Source organism: Pterocles gutturalis, unplaced genomic scaffold, assembly GCF_000699245.1.
Source record: "Pterocles gutturalis isolate BGI_N339 unplaced genomic scaffold, ASM69924v1 scaffold595, whole genome shotgun sequence".
In the NCBI taxonomy this organism is placed as follows: Eukaryota; Metazoa; Chordata; class Aves; order Pterocliformes; family Pteroclidae; genus Pterocles; species Pterocles gutturalis.
In genome coordinates, this window is record NW_010145462.1 from 126,030 (window position 1) to 138,892 (window position 12,863).

The following is a 12,863-nucleotide window of genomic DNA, read 5'->3' on the forward strand; positions in this document are numbered from 1 at the left end:
AATGCCCAACCAGCCCTGAGAATCAGTTGAACAGAAAGATTTGGAAGGAGCCGCAGCACCAGCCAATTAATAAGCAGCACTTTTACTCTCACCCAGCCCCACTTTCAGCAGCTGCAGCAAGCAAATTTAATTCAAGGGTTCCCAGGTGCCTTGCAAGGCATCCTGCTACTTGGGGATCTTCACATTACATATGCCAAGAGCTCTTCAAGCAAACTGAGGAGAATGAAATGAAAACCAGCAAACTATTTTACAACCAGCAGGCATCCCAGCTGGCTGCCTTTTGCATTCCAGCTCAGCAAGAGTTAATCCCCCCTGCTTCCCCAGACAGCCCCTCATCGCTCTGAGACTGCATGCTGCTGCTGTCCCCTTCCATCCTTCAGATCCTGAAGAGCATCTGCCACCGACCACTGAGGCTGGGGAGCTCCCAGGGCTGGAGGAGGAGGCGGGCTGGCTGGTTGGATAAGCTTTCAGCAGCTTCAATGCAGTCAATGCAGTAAATGCAATAAATGCAATAAAGCAGTTGTGACTGGCCACGTGCACAGCCTGTTTTATCTGAGGAGAATATTCCACTTCCATCCCAGCTCTCTAGGAGGATTTCTGTGCCACCACCGGTAGTGCCTGGAAGCCAGTGCATCCAGTGAGGAGGGAGCACAAGCAAAGAGCAGCTCCTGGTACAGGCAGAAAAATCCCCTTTTTCTTAAGGGCTCTCCAGTCAGCAATGCTTTTAAGCTTTTTGAACTTATCACAAAGAGTAATGTCACCATGTTCTGCAGTCCAGCAATGGAACAGCAGCACACAAAGCTCAGCCCAAGTGCCCCAGCACGGAGGAGAAGGTGCGACGAAGCAGCAAAGCCTGCGGGACATGGAAGAGGGTGATGGCAGGAGGCTGCTTGGAGCCCAGCTCAGGCATGCCCAGGAAAACACCAGGAAGGCAGGACAGGAGCACAGAGGCAGCTCTGCGAAGCAGCAGGTTGGAGACGACAGGGGATGTGATCCTCTGGGACAAGGAAATGAGAAGGGCTCTGTGAGAGCTCAGTACAGCACGTGGGGGTAGAGACCGCACCGGGAAATGCAAGTGCTTTGGTTGGAGAAGGCAATTTCAAGAGTCTTTCCTGCTTGTATTTGACAGAAGCAGGAATAAAACTCCTCTGCTTCCTCCCCTCTCTGCCCTCCCTGATTCAGTCCCAGGCCACCACAGTGGCACCTGGAGCCATTTCTAAGACACTGCCCATAGGTGAGACTGGGCTACAGCAGGGCCACGGTCACAGCTATGTAGTGATGCTGCAAAAGAGACACTAACAGCAGTAACTGATAGGTTATGAACAAAACCAGGGAGTTTAAATTTGCACAGGGTCATAACTTAAAGCAGAAATGTGATTTTTGCCTTTTCTTGCTCCCTTTCAGTAGGAGCTCAAGGAAGAACAAATCCAAGATTACTTAAGCACTGTGCAAAGGAAAAAAAAAAACAAACAACCAACCCCCCCCCCAAAAAAAAAAACCCCAAAAAACCAAACCACCCCTCAACATCACTGGAGAAGGACAAAAATCAGAAATTAATTCATTTAGTTGCAGTGCTGATAATAGCAAATCTCGTTTAAGAGGGAAGGGGTACTATGACAAACTGCCTTCATTATTAGAGGCTCCCCTGTGTCCCGCATTATTATTAAGCACTGACAATGTGCTCTGCACGGTTTGAGCAACAAACAAAGGCTGTCCCACCCCAGAGAGCTCACCATCAAACAGAGACATAAAACTGGAGCCTACTGTGCAGAACTAGAGGGAAGAGACACTTGCATCTTTTTTAATTATTTTGTTTTCTATCTACAGTAAACAAACTCTTCCTCGCAAAATGCATTTGCTTCCAAGCTACCACTGAATGGCAAAGAACCACCAATTTTAAGTGTCTCCATTTTTAAAAAAGCAATGAACACAGGCGCTTTGCTGAGTGTGGATGAAAGTACCTGGCAATCCTGCTAGGTTAATGTGCTCTTTAGAAACACCAGGCTCTTTTCCCTAACCTTCTCCAACCAGGGATCTCTTCAGATTTCCCTCAGCTCTCCCCCCAACCCTTGGTTATCTTGGTTATCTTCAGACCCAGAAACCTTGAAACCTACTTTTCTTCCCCTGCAGAGTTTATAGAGTCCAAATAGCTTCATTACCGAGACAGTATGAAAGCCCTTCTGCCACACAAACAGCCGATGACTTTTTTCCTGCAGTTCCTGCCTGGAGAGCTCTTCAGCTTATTCCCTTTATTTCATACGAGCGAGGAGGGTGGAATTCCACTCGCTCGAGTCTTTGGCCCATAAAAATCTACAATACCTCCTAATGACCGTGGGGGGTTTGTTCACATTCAAACCCCATTCAGAACACTGAGCACGAACAGTCTGATGGGAGGCAGCGGGGCTCTGAAAGCCCTTGATTGTACCCAACGCCAGACGTAAAAATGAACGCCGAGCCGTGCCCTTGGGCTATCTCTTCCATGGGGTTGGGAAGGTGCAAGACCATCAGGGTCTGGCAATTCCATCGCCTTCAGCTCTTAATAAGCAAGGAGGCATTGATGTAACTGCCTCCTGAGAGCTCCTCTTCCCAAGGGCATGTGCTGAGGCTCCAGAAGAGCAGACCTTACCTGCCGGACTTCCAGGCGGTATTTGAGGATGGGATCCACAGCATCGGGCTCCTTCTGCGTCCACTGCAAGACGTAAGAGTAATTCTTGGATTGCTTCTGGCTCAAGGTAGGGTTGGGAGTGTCATAGTAAAACTCTGGGCTGTAAGCTTTTGCTGGAGGGGAAAAAAAAAAAAGATGGAGGAAAGTAAAAGGGTGGGATCAAGGGGAACATAAACTAGAAAGAGATGTGGAGAGAGCGGAGCCGCTCCGCTCACCCAGCTCATCCACTTGCCTTTGACATGAGGGACACCTTTGCTATTGTAGCTGGTGTTGCACTGATGTGCCATCATTTTCTGTGAATGCTTTCACAGCCTGAACTACTGGGAGGGTCAGCAGCCCTGCAACACCAGCGGAGCACGACCGACACCAGAGAAGGTGGGAACAACTTCAGCTCTCCAGCTGGAACCTCCTCTCATCTTTTCTCTCTTGCTTTGTAGTTCAGATTGAGGTAACAGCTTTAAATGGGCTTTTCTCCTGTTTCATCTGCTGCTTGACAGAGTCTCCTGCTAACAAACCCTGAGGAAAGATCATTCGTCCAGCAGGTCATTGGAAAAGTGTTATTTATCACGCAGGGACCATGGCATTAAAAAGGAGACCTTGCATCCTCCTTCGTTGGCAACACAGTGGTCCAGCCTCGGCAGCAAACGGGAGGCTGACCTCAGCCTGGCTAAAAACGACGGGAGGTTTTGCAGGGGTGGAGATGTCTTTTCTAAACCCATGTCTCCCCTTAAAAGCAGAGGGCAGCAGAAGGAAGGGAAACTATGTACTACAGAGAAACTGGATGGTTCAGAGAAGGGATTTCCCATCATTTCCCCAGCTGCTGCTGTCCTGACCCGTGAACAAACAAGATTCAAAGGCTACTGCTGAGCAGCCCAGGGGCTAGTGGACTAACGCACAGAGCGCAGAAGCAACGCGAGGTCTTACCCCACAGCTGGTTTGTCCCTATTTGAGATTCCCTTTATTTCACCCTGTGCACTTCAGGTTTTGGCAGGTCCTGTCCTGGGCCAGGCAGGAGTTGGGCTTGAACCAAAACTCTCCTTTCTGGGTTCAGGTCCAATCCAGACCTGCAAGACCAGAAAGATGCCTGTGCACCAAAGGATGCTGGAGAGCAGAACAGACATAAACACCATCTCCCCAGGCAGCCCGCTGCACCTTTCCACTTGAATCACAGGTCCTGCCATTCTGTGTGGTTATAATTAGGCTCGAAAGGATTCAATGTTTATTTTTTATGAACTCAGATGGATAATATTGATGTTTATTCCCAAGTCCTTTTTTTCTTATTATTTTTATTGACGTGAATTTTTGCACAAGCAAGAAGTTCAGAACCACCTCAGAGACTAATTGCTGCTTATTCAACTTGCATCGACTGTGGAAGTCAAGCTTCATAATGGATTTAGAAATAAAATCGGAACGGATGATAATGATCACCTTGCATGATATTAATGCCTTATTAATTGACCCCAAGATGGAAACGGAAGGTAAAAAAGGCTTCTAATAAAAAAGGCTGCACAACAAGATACTTTTTGGAACTTCCTCTCTGGAAACTTTTACCATTGCTCGAAAGTTTTGTCTTTTGCTTCCAGCTGATGGGAAGAGCTGAAGGTTATTCACTCCATCTTTTTGGGCTTTTCTGTGCTTGTAGCTAGTAGGAGAGCCAGCAGGGAGTGGGCTGGATGTCTCACCACCCTTCCAAAACATCTCAGAAAGCTGGTCTCCCATCCGTAGAATAAACTAATCCTATCCTGGGCAGGTTTATGTACTCTTTCCAGGACATCTGAACACCAGCCACAAAGGCATCGATGCCTCCCTGTCAGATAGGAAGGTTTATGGTTCTTCTTTCCCTGAGAAGAAACACCAACAGAGATCGTGCCATTCCCCGACTCGCTCAGGAAGGCTGCGGCTGACGGGAATTAGAACTCCAGCAGTCCTGAGCCCGAGCGCAGCAGTCCAGCCACTGGATTATTTAAGTTGCTTTACAGGCTCAGAAAGCCTAATTGATTTGTAACTCTCCAGGACACAGGCAGAGATGTCTGGAGCTGAAAAGCCACCATCAGATATCAATGCCTTGGAAACGGAGAAGGGATGCAGGAAAAAAAATAAAATGCTTGTTGCTTTCTCAATGAGTGCTCTCCAGGGATGGATGCTGCTTTGTGCTGAGGGGCTCTTATCTCGAGGGGCACAGCAGAGCACACCAGGTGGTATAATGTCTTTGTTACTACTTCCAGCAAGAAATTCAGATCCTGGGAGCATTCCCAAGCTTGCTAGGGACACAGTTTGCTGTGGCTGATAGCGGGATGATGTTTGCCATCACTTTGTGATGTGAGAGTTGCAAACATACAAAGAAAGGGTGGAGAGGACCAAAGCTCTCAAACAAAATCCACTGCCGGACAAACTCTGGGAGATCTCCAGGGGGGAGAGCAAGGTCCTGAAAAGGGGCCTTAATGGTAGCATTGGTCTGGGCTTCCCCATTTCTAAGAGCATCTCAGAGTTACAGCATACCTCAGCTTTTCCAAATCCTGGGAAAGATCTGCTTCAAAAATCAGGCTTCTCTAGATGTTATTTATTCTCATTTGTTCAGCCCTGACTTGAAAAGTATTATAAATTGGCCATGGACTGAAAACGCAGTATTTTGGCTGAATTTACTGCTTATTAAGGCAACTTTGTCGGAGAGCTTGTCTCGAAACTGGTGCCCAAGTCAATTCTGGGGTCATGGGAAAAAGCAGATTTAACGATCAGCTGGAGAGGCTGGGTCAGATGTGTGGTTTTAGATGCTATAACTCTGCCATCCCTCTTTGCTGGAAAGGGGTCCCGTTCCGGTGCCTCCTGGACCCACAGAAAACCCTGAGCAGCAATCCACTGAGTACCAGTATCCATTCCCAGCTCACATCGTGACACAAAGACAGCCAGGGACATAGGTAAGGTACAGGAATATATAATGTAGTTTTTGTTTGGGTTTTTTGTTTGTTTTTAAAGGTGAACTTAGATGGTTTGGAGCCTGTTGGGGGAATGTAGAGAGCCTCTCACTCCCCCTTGGTCAATATTTATCTATGACAGAGGTTGTCCAAGCTTGAAAGTTGATGGCAGCCTGGAGTTTGAGTCCCGTATCTTTCAAGCAAGTGGTCAAACACTGCTCAAATGGACCAGTGGCCGGCATTAACCGCCCTGGGTCCATCCCAGACTTGAAGGACTGCCTGAATGATGGAGGCAGATGTCCCCGTTGGCTTACAGAAAGCCATCTCTTGTGAACAGAGCGCCGCGCACGGAGGAGGCAGCAGAGGTTGCCTGCACCGGCACCAGTTTATGGGGAGCAAGCTCCCCACCTTTATGACCCCATCCCACAGCTTGCTCCCACGTGCACTCGACGACTCACCAGACACCTGGAAGAGGCAGGTGGAGACCCCCACGTCGTTGGAAATGCTGCATTCGTAGCTCCCGCTGGTGTCCCGGCTGACGCTGTCCACCTTCATCTCCGAGTAGTCCTGCTGCTCTGCCGGGGGCTGCGTCAGAAGGGTCCCGTTGAAGCGCCAGACGGAGGTGGCCACCTTCATGGGGCTGCCCTTCAGCATGGTGCAGCGCAGGGTGACGCTGCGCCCCTGGCCCTGCCGCACGTCCTGGAAGGCTGGCTCCACCACGGGTGGGACTGGGGACCAAACAGAGCAACAGACAGGGACACCGTCAGGGAACAGCCGCCCGGATCAGCATGATCACCCTGGATGTGCCTCCAAGGAGACAGGCACCTATTATTTCCAAGAGGATATTTATCTTTTAGCAGGAACCAGGCTTCGCCAAACAAAAAGCAGCAATAGTTGTCTGACATCCCCTTATGGCTGGGCTGGAGCCACCTACCACCTCCCTCCCATTTACAAGGTAGGGGTGGCCTTTAGCAAGTACCCATCCCACAGCAAGACACTGCTTGGAGGAGCTACCAAGCTCTGCTCTTCCATGTGAAAAGTGCAACTGCAGCAGCTGAGCACCACAGCTGAAATTCAGTCCTCAGATCCTCATCAGAATCACCATACTCCTCATACCCAGCATAAACCGCACTCCCTGAGCAGGCAGGTATGCTCCCAAGCAGCTACATTCATGTTCTTCTGGCCAATGTCCAACAGGGCTATCGGGGACACCGTGTTCAGGTGGAGGGATATGCACCGGCTGTCCCCACAGAGCACAGACCTCATGGGGTGTCAGAGGGCCTCTCCCAAATACATCAAATACATCAGTACAACACATCAGGGACTGGCTATGGGGATGCTGGGTCCAATTTTTAGCTCCAGCAAAATGCTGGAGGTGAGTCATTTCTCTCTGTGTCAGCTTCTCTGCCAGGAATGTGAGAATGGTGATGTGTGGCCATCTCCTTAGCAAAAGGAGGCTGCAAAGTCTTTTTCTTCAGCACTCATAAAAATTTACAGGAATCTCAGGATCTGGGCATGGTTGAGATAGAGCAAGGAGAAAGTCTGGGTTGGTATTGCTTGGGTCTACACCTTATTTAACGCCATGGCAGAGGACTTCAGTCTCCACAGAGAGTCATGTTTCACTTGCAATAAACTCTTAATTAAAACATTAAAACATGAGAATAAGCAACAGCTCTCCCTCTAAAACGAGAAAGGCTTCCTGAACACAAACCAGCTGTTAGCCCGAATGTAAAAGAGGGAGAACAGATTTATAGAAGCTCCAGCATAACCACAACTCAAATTCTTCGGGTTCAAAGCACCTGCTCTTCCACACCCAACCTCTGCACACCACAGATCGACAAAGCACCTGCCTCCTCTAAAGGTCCGCAGAGCTGCCAAGCACAGCCAGGCCCCCAAACCTGCATCATGCAGCATCTGCAGCGCCACAGACACAGCTCCGCCAGGAACCACGGCTCACGCAGCATCCCTGCTGTCCCAAACGCAGCCACATCACACCAGCCTCCCCCCTCCTGTAGTCTGACCCCAGCAAGACCCACCTACAGCTCCGTGACACTAGCAACATCTCCATCTTCACCACAGCCACCGCATCAGTCTGCACACACAGCATCCCCTCTCCCAGGGACACGGATGCATCTGCAGGTACCCAGCGGACGAGCATCCCCTCCACCCGGCAGCCCTTGGGTGACAGTGGCTGATTTGTTTTCTAGGTGCCCCTTCTCCACTCTCAGCCTCTGGGTCCTTCGCTGCACTGATGTGGATGAAAAGCAGCCCTTGGCTGAGCTCACGTCGCCGTGCCGAGTGGCATGGTCAGCTCATTACAAATGGTTTTGCTAGCAATGTGTCTCTGCGGGTGCTCCAAGCACTGACTTGCCTTTGGCTCACACGTCTCCCACCTCGCGGTGAGAATAATGTGAGAAGTTGTTTGATTAGACCCGGCGCCATGAATGTGTCATCTCCATCCCTAGCTGCTATCCCCTTTCTTGGGTCACATCTGCTCCTTAATTGAAGCCGGTGGGGTCTCACATTATAATCAAGGCCAGCTGGTGATGTAGGAAAAAAAAAAAAGATAAAAAGGTGATAGAAATGAGAAAGGAAGGCTTAAAAAAAATGGCACAGCAGCTCCAGATGTACTCGAAGCAATTTATCTCATGAGGAGGAGACAGAGGGGTGAGAGAGCAGCTTCCCTCACTGCACCAGGCGGCATCTGTGTATGGAGCTGGGACAGAGGAAGAGAAAAGGTCTGAAACTGGACAGTGTCCCCTGCAAAGACACATGCTGCAAGGAAAGTGTCCCCCTGAGTGTCTGAAGCTGGTAAAGGGTCACAGGGGAGCAAGGTTGGGACAATCCAGATGCTTCCTTAGGTCACAGGAACAGCAGGGCAGCCAAGGAGCCAGAAGATAATCTTCTTCAGCTAGGAAATGGGATTTACTTGATTTGCAACGGGACAGGCACTGGGCCTATGTTATCCCTTTGCAAAGCAAATGTCTGAAGGTGACCGTACAGTAAAAATTGATTCTATTTTCTCCTCCTGGCTCTGGCACTAGGAAACACCCAACAAGCATTAACTCTGCAGGTAGTCCTGGAGCCCCTGGGTTTTCTGGAGACAGCGCTGAAGCAGGTCATCCCATCCCTGCAAAGGATGCGGGCGGTGTTACGGCAAGCGGCAGCTGCTGCTGGAGGCTGCCAGGGGATATGAAAGCAAAGAAAGGTCAGCAGCAATTACAGAGCTAGACACCAGCGCTGGCCTCCAACGCTTCCCAGGGAGCCCACGCTCGTTCCAGTGGGTTTATATAAAGGGAGACCACCACCAAGGCAGGGATTCAAACTGAGAATCCTAGCAGAGGACAACACAGCCTTTTCTCATCCCTGGGTTAAATGCAAAAGAAAGCTTCTTTAAATGAGCCAGCACTCCTGCTCCCCAGCACTGGGAACTGAACAGCTCTGGGACACCCCAGCCTGGGACCGTCTGGGAGTAGAGATCTCCAGCATGACTCCTGCGCAGACACCTTTGGGGAGCTGCGGGAAATGGGAATGGTTTTCCTGGTGCCTCTAACACCCCCAGGGAAGCAGCAGCATCCCTGCTGGCTGCAAGGGAGCTGCTGTGCTCGGTACAGCGCATCTGGCTACTCTGGCTCACCAAGCTGCCATGCTGCTCTTTAGGGAGCTGGGGCATCAGCCCCAGTTTTTAAACTCAGTTCCAAAGGAAGGTCCTGGTCCAGAGGCTTCTCAAATGTCTTTGTGTGTCTCCCCTGCTCTCCAGTGCATGTTCTCTGCGAAGCAGCAGCCACATTGCAGACAGCAGGTCGCTCCGCTTCAAGAGGGAGGTAAAATACCGCTCTGCATACACAGGGCTTTGAGATCCCCTGCTAAGAAACACAGCAAAAAAATAATAAATAAATAGACGATTCCTGTTTTTTCTCAGCACACAGCTTAACTCTAGAAGAGCTAGCTGGCAGAAGGAATGATGAAAGGGGCGAAGAGGGCAGCGCATTATCGTTCCAAGCAACACCGAAGGAGCGAGGCTCCTCCAGCAACCTTGTTAAGATGAGACTGCTGTGCAACGCCAGGCAGGGCAGCCTGCCTTCACAGCAGAATTATTGTGCAACAGGAGAAAACATAATCACTCACCTGCTCGTTAGGAGCAAATCAAATCAGCTCAACACAGGCAACCTACTCCAGCGTGCCAGGCACCCTAAAGCAAAGCCGGGCTGCAGGCAGCTCCCTCGCTGCGAGCCGGAGCAGATGCTCTGCACGGAGGGTTTGCTATGCTAGCATGGTGTTTGTGATGATGAAGGGCAAGAGTGAGGGAGGCATAACAGAGAAGTGTCAAGTGCCAAGAGGTGTTGCTTTGTGCCCCGATAACCTCTTATTTTCTTGATTTCAGTAGAAATAACCAGGAGTGAATTGCACATCCTGCTAGGTGAGTGAAGTGCACCCGCTGTTGAGTTGTGGTCAAGTCTGTAAGTATTTGTTTTAAGTCTGGTTTTATTTTAGCCCTGAGGAAGGGAGGAGTGTTCTTCCTTACAAGAGCCAAAGTGCTTGCAGGAGAGCCCACAGTCTCCGTGCACTGTTACTGCGCTGTCCTGCTCAGGCACAGCTCGAGGAGGGGTACTCAGCGATCCCTGCAATGCTGTCCAGTTGCTGCAGGTTCCCATCGAATTCAGATGCCTCCAGAAGCCAGAGATGCTTCTTTCACCAATGATGAAGTCAGAGCATCCCAGGATGGCAGTGATGCACATTGGAAAGTTTTTCACTTGTGGGGTAAATACAGAAAAAAAACCAAAACTTAAGTGGAAACTTTTTTTTTTCCAGTTTAAAAAACAGGGATGGTGTCATGAGGCTGCTCAGTCTGACGGAGAGATGAAAGGCAAAGAAAGGCTCATATTTGAGTGGATTGATGCACAGAAATCAGTGACAAGCTTAAACACAAACCAGCATCTGCAGAACAGGGGAACACTGAGGGAACAGACCTCAGATTAAGAGCGCAAGCAAGAACCGAGTAAGTCAAAAATCCTCGACACCACAGTACAACACTACTACACATGCAAGCTTTGCTTTCCCACCATAGTGTGAGGGCTGTGAATAGCACACCCTGGGCAATTCCCAAATGCTGACTTGTTTTGAAAGGGCTGTCAGAGCTGAGGAGCTCACTCATAGCCTGTTTTCTGACTCACAGGCAGCCCTTTCCTCCCTGTAGCCATCCTGACCAGCGCCTGACAGCAGCCAGCTCTGCCCTGTCCCGCTGCTCTGTGCGGCTGCCCTCTCGTTTCTCTGTAGGGATTTACTTCCCACAACACCTCCTCTGCTGCAAAGAGCACCCCAGCGCAGCAATATCCAGGCAGAAGAAGAGAGGCACGAGGACAGAGGTGGCCTGCCTGATGTCACACCAACTGGCAGCATCAGCACAGGAGTCCTGTATCCCGACCCACACTTCAGCCCTCAGCCCAGGCTTCCTCCCCTGCAAAAGATACTCTCTATTCTACCTTCCAGAGTCATTTACATTTTTATTTAAATCTAGAAAGCGCACCATGGAACGCAAGTGATGAAAATAGCAAGCCTTGCTAGATGAGAAAGCAGCTTTATTTTCAGCAGCTCTCATCCTAAATCAGCCATGTGGTCACAGCACCCATGGGACTCCAGCCCGCAGACTCCACCTTATCCTTACGAGACCTTATGACCCCAATCAGCTTCCATTTAAATTCTGATAGCTACCCTTCTGCAGTCAGACTCTATGCCGTCTTCCCTCATCCTCTCTAGACAAAGCCATGCCAGTAAAGGCTGCCTTCCTTCTCCAGCCCCTGCTCCCATAATCCAGGGTGATAAAGATGTCACAGGCATCAAAGATGATGCACTCTTGCCTTCAACGCAGGTTGAAAACTCCATGGCTTCAGCTCCAGGAGAGACCAGAGCTCTCCAACCGAGCAAGCAGAGAGCCCCAAGGCTGGGAAATCACAGCGGAGCAATTCTGCTCCCGGCAACAGCACCCACACCCCAAGGATGCACGTTAGGCACCAGCAGTGCGCAGACAAATACCCAACTAAGATTTACAAGCCCAGTCCCATCTGCTTGTTCGAGAGATGATATCGAGTAGTCAGAAGAGGGGAGATGGAGGAAGGCTTGCTCAGCCTATTTCAGCTAAAAGCCGGAATCTCTTTCTTTCATCTTGTATGCCTTTTGCCTTTGCACTTCAGTCCCACATGTATAGAGATAAAATGTGCAGTTTTTTTGCGAAGCGCTTGAAAGCCAAGTTGCAAGTATTGTTATTTCAAACAAAACAAATTTGTTCGAGTACATTTTCTGCTAGACAAGTGGGTGGAGGGACCAGAGAAGCGGAGCAGAGAAGGCTTAGTTCTGTGCTACTTGACTGCTTTTAAAAGAAGAGCAAATGAAATTTATTCACTACCAGCTTTTCTGCTTTCCTCTTCTCTGAACTTTCCAAGCCAATTAGCTCAACCAGTCTTCACCTTGTTTTAATGAAGAGGGATGTACTAAAGGATTTCCTCTTCTGCAGGACGAGCTGTGCTGATTAATACATGAGACCCCTCGCTCCCTTTCTAAAGTGCTTTGAAGGAAGTCTATCCTGGGTGGGAATTTCCACACCTTCTGCCTCACAGGTATGCCTCCTCAAAAAAAAAGACCTGTTCCAGACATGCTGGAACTCCACTCAGACTCACTGCTCCGTTAATTCATGCTAACAAGACACTACAAAGCCAAGAATTCTCCTGCATTGTAAAGCCACCTCATTCCCATGCCTCGCTTACCTTCAAGTGCCTGGTTTCAAAACAGTATGCTCCCCTAATTGAAAAAATAGAAGCAGGAAAAGATGGTGTACGGACAGAAGACGCATCTATATTTGCATGTGAAACGCATGCTGACAATCCTCCCCCCACCCACATACCCCCCAAGCAGCAAAGTTACACACAAGAGAAACAAAGAGGGCGAGAGAGTGGGCATTTCAGAGCTACCACCTCAAACACTGCCAGACCAATGGCATAACCCAAATCTAAAAATTCATTAAAAATCATAACACCAAATCTAAAATAATTTTTTCTTTTTTCCCCAGACTAACATGAAAATACTGTCCCTAACTCACAGCCTCACCAACTCCCTGATCAGGTTCTGCCCCTCTCTTGCAGAAGATAACAAGATGTCAGCTCATACCCATGCATCCATTATTACATGTTCCTGTTTAACAAATTGGTCTGGCAGCGACATGCCGCTCCCAATAGCATATAAATAGTTTAGATCCCAACATTCACTAACAGTCAGACAATGATACTCTTTCC

At 49.4% G+C, this 12,863-nt stretch overlaps 1 protein-coding gene across 1 annotated transcript in view; it reads right to left on the reverse strand.

Moving 5' to 3' along the window:
* The window catches only part of LOC104470445 (MAM domain-containing glycosylphosphatidylinositol anchor protein 1-like), a gene marked incomplete at its 5' end in the record, with an annotated part of 48,392 nt that extends 42,087 nt beyond the window's left edge, over nt 1-6,305 (reverse strand). Inside the window, 2 exons of the mRNA XM_010085373.1 lie at nt 2,627-2,778; nt 6,036-6,305. Of these exons, the coding sequence (XP_010083675.1) occupies nt 2,627-2,778; nt 6,036-6,305 (422 nt within the window). The remainder of the gene's footprint in view (nt 1-2,626; nt 2,779-6,035) is intronic.
* Between the last annotated feature and the right edge of the window lie 6,558 nt (nt 6,306-12,863).